This window comes from Phragmites australis, chromosome 10 (genome assembly GCF_958298935.1).
Source record: "Phragmites australis chromosome 10, lpPhrAust1.1, whole genome shotgun sequence".
Lineage (NCBI taxonomy): Eukaryota > Viridiplantae > Streptophyta > Magnoliopsida > Poales > Poaceae > Phragmites > Phragmites australis.
In genome coordinates this window covers 28,379,296-28,386,511 of record NC_084930.1, presented here as the reverse complement: position 1 = coordinate 28,386,511, position 7,216 = coordinate 28,379,296, and the positions used below count along the sequence as shown (strand labels likewise).

Sequence of the window (7,216 nt, the reverse complement as noted above, 5' to 3'; positions counted from 1 at the left end):
AGACAATGGAGAGAGGAGTGGGCGAGTGAAGAAGTTGCCGGCGCATTGAATGCACTGGAAACGCGACGGTGACTGGGCTGTGTTGCTGGGCGAGCGGGCATCGGGCTATGTTGCTGGGCTGCACAGAGAGAAGAGGGAGAGAGCGCGGCCCAAGAAGATTAAAATGATTTTGGAATTGATTTAGGTAAATTCAAATGGAAACATTTGAATTTGGTTTGAAATTGGATTTGGATTTGGTATAAATTCAAATAAGAGTATGTGAATTAGGGATTTGGTTGTGAATCTTTGAGATTTGATCCAGAGGATATGGATTCAAAATATTTGAATTAAAATTAGATTTGAGCTGAAATGAATTTAAGAAATAGATTTGAATTTGAGAGACATTAAAATTCAAATCTTCACTCAAAAAATCATAAAAACAAATAAATCAAAAGGCATATGATTCAAATTATTGCAGAGATTAATTTAGAATTTAATTTAGTGTTCTTTAGAATGCTTAGCCAGAATAATATATTTAAATACACATACTAGTATACATATATTCAAATATATACTTCTTTAATTTTAAATTGATTTAAATAATTAGATTTTAAAAAATAGTGTGAATTTTGCTAAAATCTATATGCTAAAACTTAGGATTTTACGTACTGCCACACGAACTTGCGCATTTGGTCCAGTAGAGGGCTCATGTGCTTGACAACAGCGTTGAGCAGGCTGATCTTCCACGCCTTCTTGAGGTCGTGCGGTGCGCCCTTGTGAGGTTGGAACTCGCCCTATGAACCCCACCAGGCCTCATGTCGGTGGAGGCAATTCCGGGGCAGGCTCGCCACCATGAGCGACCCCAAGAACAGAAAAGATGGTAGCCCTACAGAGATTGTGAGTCTTGTGATGGTAGGGTAGCTGCTTCATTGATCCATCTCCTCCGTATACTCTCTCCGTCCCAAAATAGGACCTATTAGGATTTGAAGAAGTCAAATTTTATAAATTTTGATCAACAATTAATCACATTATATGCATATTTTAATATAAAAAATTATATAAATAGTTTCGTATTTCATAGATCTTTTAATACGATATTAATTTTGTAGCAATTGATAATATATTGTAAAATAAATTAATAGTCAAAGTATATTTTCAAAGACTTTTACAAATCCTAATACGCTCTATATTTTGAGACGGAGGGAGTACATATACATCATGCATTGTCCTTGCACATGGTACAAATTAAAAGAGGACAAAAGTTGTCTCTTGAACTTGATTGATAGCCTCAGATGGGAATAAAATTGTTTTGTGAAGGGTTTTCTCAATTGGAAATACTCTTACTTGGGAGCTAGTCTATGTCTTGTTCTAGCCAGGGTTTACAGATTTGAATGATATCCACGAATATCGATCGATTCGAGCTCAGTTGCATTACAAAAACCAACACTTATCGGTTGAATTTGAATTCAAATTCAAAATTTTACAAATTTCGACTGAATTCTCACTGAATGCTTTGAATTTCAATTGATATTCGCGATATTCGAAGAATGCGCTGGGGAACGCATTTCGGTGCTCAAACACATTTGTGAACCCTAGTTCGAGCTCGAACAACTCGGGAGCACCATTCAGGTCTCGTGAATGTTGTCTTGGATGTCCTGGAGCTGATGGATGCAACACACAAGGCTGAGCGGGCTCTCACCAGCGGGACCACCAAAGCTGATATTGGAGCTTGATGACGATCGCCCGACGACGACCATGAGCTCACACAGCTGACCTTGTCAATGACGACATGATTCGGAGACCTGCGGGTAGAGAGAATGGTGGGTCGACGACGGGATTGGGGTGCTCGAATGGCAAGATTGGCGTGCAGAGCCAGGGTTTGGGAGTTGCGAGAGGTTGCATAAACGGAGAATTGGGAACCAGAGATTTGAGAGAGAATGTGGGACGGATTTAGAGAATGCGTGAAGGGAACTATTTGATGCTACGAAGGATCCTAGTCAGTAAGATCATGTGTAAAACTGTCTTGTTCATATGGAAGGATGAATTTAAAAAAAAATCATAATTGGAGGACTAAGAACTCGTTTGGCAACTGAAAAAAAGAGGAGTGAGATAGAAAAAAAGAAAATGAATGAAGAATTATAATAAAAAATGGAAATGAGTGTCCACTTTTTATATCCCAAAATTCAAACGAGTCCTAAAGTTAACCGGTATCAGACATCAGAGACGATGGACCTTTTTCAATCGCAGCGAGAGTTGAAAGACCAGAATTGGACTTGTTGCAAAGCCAGAATCCACCCGGAAGCCCGCGGCGCTCGCTCGCTCGCTCCCCTCGCCATCGCTTCCTGACTTCCTCCGCTGCCTCCGGCCGCCGCCCGACCATATAATATAACCCCGCCTCGCGGCCTCGGCATGGCTCTCCACGCCGCGGCGCCGCCCTTGTCCGCCGGCGGCCGCCTCCCGTCCTCCTCACCCCCTCGCGCCGGCGGGAGGCGCTTCCTCCGCTCCCCCGCCGCCGCCATATCGAGGCCCCGCTGCGTTGCCTCCCCCGCGGCGCTCCGGAAGGCCGCAGGTACTGGGTGCGTGTATGTTTCTACGCTCTCTGTTAGCAGTGTGCTCGGCTAGCATATGCTGATACTGTTAGTTGCTACTACTACTTGCCCATGATTGAGGTTATGCTTTACGAGTTTACGCTATTTTGGTAGCCGAGGGCGCTAAGAAATGGGCGTCCGGGCCTTGAAAATTTGATTATATGTTCTAAAGTTGATCAACCTTTAATAATATATCCGAAGTGATAATAATATGTCCTACAGGACCAGTTTGTAACAAATTTTATCCTTCACCTCTCTTACTCAATGCAAAATTTTGTTACAAACTAGTCCGTGTGGGACATATGATCAAAAAATGATCAACTTCAAACATATTATCAAAGGTTGATAACGTTTGGGACATATAATCAATTTCCCCCGGGGACTTGGGGTGGGGAGAGTGAGGACATTGTTCTGTAACTGAAATGTGAGCTGGATGTGTGTGTGCCCGAGCACAATGTGCAGTACCGAGGGTTTAGGCATGATGGGCATCATGTGTGCAAAATTGCTGCGCTCATGTTGGGGTATAGCAAGTTATGCCCGAATCCGGATCCTGAAGTCACACATGAGTTTGGCATCAACATGAGTCATGAGTTTGGATGATTGCAATAGATTGCTTTAAATAAGCTATATTAACCAGGGTGGCTTCTATTTTGGTTGACCAGCAATTGGAAGTGTCAATGCTGTCCAGCAATGAGCCCACTTGTGGTGGCTGGTTGGCATTTCCAGTGTTAAGTAACTCCTTTTGCCACGATTATGTTTCCTGAAACATGTAGCAGCATAGCACTAGTTTCTTGGTCGCCCTATCAGCCTTTGGTGATTATTTAGATTTAATAAAACATTTTTTGGTTTGTTCTGCCATCCCACCCAATGACGTATTAGGATTCTTTTCAATAAAAACCTATGCAGTCATAGGTTTTGCCATCCCCACAGCTTCTCCTTTAATGGTTAGGTTTGAATCCCACAATGGAGTTCTGCTTACTAAATTGGATTTTACTCTGTTATCATATGCATTGGTAGTCATCTTGTGAATTATTGTGGATTGGTCACTCACTTTACAATAAAATGTTTTTGGATAAATGGAATGATGTTTAACTTTTGAGCTAACATTTTATGAATTTAGATATGATGGTGTGAAAGCCAGACAACTTGATTTTCTTCTTGTTTCATTCAATTCTGAACCTTAGTTGGAATGAGAGCGGCCTTAAGCAGTGATGGTGCCCCTGGAATGAGCGATTCTCCACATGTGGTGTGTTTTGGAGAATTGCTAATCGACTTCGTTCCAACTGTCAATGGTGTGTCATTGGCGGAAGCATCAGCCTTCAAGAAGGCTCCAGGGGGTGCGCCTGCCAATGTTGCGGTTGGAATAGCTCGTCTTGGTGGGTCATCAGCTTTCATTGGAAAGGTATATTTGTCTTCATCTTGTTTATCGTTACAAATCCACTTTTCCTTTTGGAACCTAGAAAAAAGGAAAATACATGGAGTTTATGTGGTATAAATTTATAATCTTTTTACATGTTCATACTCCCTGATATGTCCTTAACAATCTTTCGTTGCACGATGCATTCATTTGTATTCCTGATAATTATTTGCAGCTTATCCCTTTCATGTTTGAAATTGGCCCGAGACTTGTTTTTTGTAATTACGCAATTTCCAATCTTCTCGGATTTTATGCTTTACACATGTAGGTTGGTGATGATGAATTTGGCTATATGCTATCCGATATATTGAAGCAGAATAATGTAAACAATCAAGGATTACTGTTTGATCCCCATGCTAGAACAGCTTTGGCTTTTGTGACACTCCGAAGTGATGGTGAACGTGAATTTATGTTCTACCGTAATCCAAGTGCTGATATGCTACTTGAAGAAAAAGAACTTGACCTTGATCTTATAAGGAAGGTATAAAAAGGTGTTATGTTGCTATTTCATTAGTTGTGCTTCTCCACTACTATCTGTTTTCTTTAATTATGTAGACATATTTGTGACAAACTGAATGTAACTTAATCATGTTATTTATGCTAGGCAAAAATATTCCACCATGGCTCAATAAGTCTTATAACTGAGCCCTGTAAAACTGCTCATATTGCAGCTGCTAAAGCAGCTAAAGATGCTGGAGTACTTGTTTCATATGATCCGAATTTGAGGCTCCCATTGTGGTCATCGGCTGAGGATGCTAGAGATGGTATCCTGAGCATATGGGAAAGTGCTGATGTTATCAAGGTAACAAGCATGTTAATTTATGTTGAATGCAAAACTTAATTATGTTGACTGTGCGCCTGTTATGAAACAGATAAGTGAAGAGGAGGTTTCCTTTCTGACAAATGGGGAGGATCCATATGATGATGCTGTTGTTAAGAAACTTATCCACCCAAAACTGAAGTTGCTTCTTGTCACTGAAGGTCCAGACGGCTGTAGATATTATTCTAAGGTAATTGTACGACTTGTGATCCGGAGACCACTGTTTCTTTTATTATTCTCACATTGATATGTTATTTGTTTTTTGTTCCTCCTTTAACACACTTGGTTGCCCGATAAAAGTCACATGGCATGTTATATAATCCTTTCATGAAGTAATAAACTTTTTATTCAACTTACATGCTCAGACCTGAATATTACTACCTCTTCTGTTGTTTCTTGTGTTCACTTGGTAACCCTGTCTTACGTAACTAGGTCTGTAAGTTATTGTTCAAAATTCTTCTCATAAATTAACAGGAATTCAGTGGGAGAGTAAGTGGACTGAAGGTAACTGCTGTCGATACAACTGGTGCTGGAGATGCTTTTGTTGCTGGAATGCTATCTCAATTGGTCACAGATTTTACACTGCTCCAGGTATGACTAGAACTTACAGATTATGAGCCTGCACGCACTTTGTTTTCTTCTATCAGGAAGTCAAAGAACATGCATGTGAAACTCTGTTCGGCCTGTCCTGCAGTTTGGCTGTAGCACCTTCCTCCATGTTTTTATGGCAGACAGATGCATGAAAAGATTGTTAAATGAACTAAAGTGATACATATCTTTGGTATATTTAGTTCTTTATATAGATTCCAAGACTTTAGTTTTGGATGTCTGTAGATACCGATATATCCTATCTGCTGGAATAGCAAATTTGTCATTTCCAAATCCTACTCAGGTTTCCATATTCAAATCAAGTCCAGATGCTATGAATTGTCATCTCTTGCAGATTTTGTAATAAATATTTGTTAAACTATACCTTTACCTGGAGCTTCGAGATCGAAAGTAAGAGTAGGATCATGTATACCCCAGGGTGCCAATAGGGAAATCCATCTTTTTGCGTACTGAAAGCAACCTCACTAGCACAGGAAAATTGAATTGGCTTTGCCATTTTGGAAGCTTTTTTCATTCAAATTATCTATTTTACAATTTACATCTGAAACTAGTGAGCAGTATCACCAGTGGTTGAAAGGGATATGCCCTAGTGGCAAGATTCTCAACAGCATTCCTTGCATATGTTGTCAATGGTGGTTACATTTACCACCAGGAGAGCCATGCTCTCTAGTCATTAGTGCTAGCTGATTTAGTGGTTCACTATAGACTATTCCGAGAACATAGTATCAGTCCTCCTCTACTGAGATATGCAATAACCTAATGTCTGGGCAAATCTTCAGTTGGTGCCTCACACGTACACAAAAAAGTAAAATATGTGACTTGTTTCTTGTTTGGACATCCTTATTTCGCTATGGGCTATTCCAAAAATATATTAAGTTTCAGTACTTCTCTACTGAGATATGCAATTAGCTAATGTCCAGGTACATCTTCAGTTGGCACCTCACACGTACACAAACATAAATTAACAGCAACACTGTTGTTGCTTGTTTGGACATCCTTATTCGTCAGGATACCCTGTAATTTCTTGTTTTCCACACAAAGTGAGCTATGCAACAGCGCTTAATAGATACTCATATTTTTCTTATGTGGCTTAAACAGGACGAAGGTAGATTGAGAGAAGCCCTGAAGTTCGCAAATGTCTGTGGAGCTCTTACTGTGACAGAGAGAGGTGCAATTCCTGCGTTGCCCACCCAACAGCAAGTGCTTGACGCCCTGACCAGTGTTGTTGCTTAACTGTACCTGTTGTGTGTATTAATATGAACTGGCACGAGCACCATGCAGTTAGATTAGGTGTAATTTCGTTTGCATACCACTTGGCGTTTTGGTGGTGTATCCCAAGCCCCCAGCCAAACCAAATAATCAGGTGCAAGAGGCAGTTTCCTGTCCATTTTTGACGTGTGAAGTTGGATTTTGAGTCATCAAGTTACTACTTGGTGTGCTATGTATCTGTCCAGCAATTATGTGCTGGTATTGTAATGTTGCTGAAAAATCATTCTAAATAATACCACGATGCAGTTTGCCATCCGAAGCAGGAGCCATACTAGATGTTCCTGCTCAGTTTTTCTTTCTTTATTTTTTTCAAGAGGATGCTCTCAAATTTTCTGGTGGTTGTACTTGCTCTATGTGTTCCATTCTGTCCCAATTTTGGCTGCTCCCTTAGCATCATGCTATTAGCCTCATGTATTGGCACGTAATTTTAAAACAATTTAACATGACTCCTACAATGGTTTGTTTTTTAACATATGACTCCTACAATTATTTATTTTTTCAGTTGTCTTATAATAATCTGTTAACTTTATATAG

At 40.2% G+C, this 7,216-nt stretch overlaps 1 protein-coding gene across 2 annotated transcripts; it reads left to right on the top strand.

Annotated features, from left to right (window-relative positions):
• Window positions 1–2,242: 2,242 nt before the first annotated feature.
• On the top strand, window positions 2,243–6,937 carry LOC133930572 (probable fructokinase-6, chloroplastic). 2 transcript variants are annotated; one of them, XM_062377242.1, is made up of 7 exons: window positions 2,243–2,548; window positions 3,752–3,969; window positions 4,253–4,465; window positions 4,589–4,786; window positions 4,857–4,994; window positions 5,279–5,395; window positions 6,512–6,937. In XM_062377242.1, the coding sequence occupies exons 1-7, from the start codon at window positions 2,389–2,391 to the stop codon at window positions 6,644–6,646; spliced, it is 1,179 nt and encodes a 392-aa protein (XP_062233226.1). In that variant the 5' UTR covers window positions 2,243–2,388; the 3' UTR covers window positions 6,647–6,937. The 2 variants fall into 2 exon arrangements, with proteins under 2 accessions (XP_062233226.1, XP_062233227.1); XM_062377243.1 differs by having other exon boundaries at window positions 2,425–2,555.
• The last annotated feature ends 279 nt before the right edge of the window (window positions 6,938–7,216 follow it).

Bases quoted from the DNA above. Each gene is read 5' to 3' on its own strand.
- LOC133930572 (XM_062377242.1), top strand. From the start codon at position 2,389: ATGGCTCTCCACGCCGCGGCGCCGCCCTTGTCCGCCGGCGGCCGCCTC. The intron at 4,787-4,856 runs GTAACAAGCATG...GTTATGAAACAG, and splicing joins AAAGTGCTGATGTTATCAAG to ATAAGTGAAGAGGAGGTTTC. The intron at 4,995-5,278 runs GTAATTGTACGA...ATAAATTAACAG, and splicing joins GCTGTAGATATTATTCTAAG to GAATTCAGTGGGAGAGTAAG.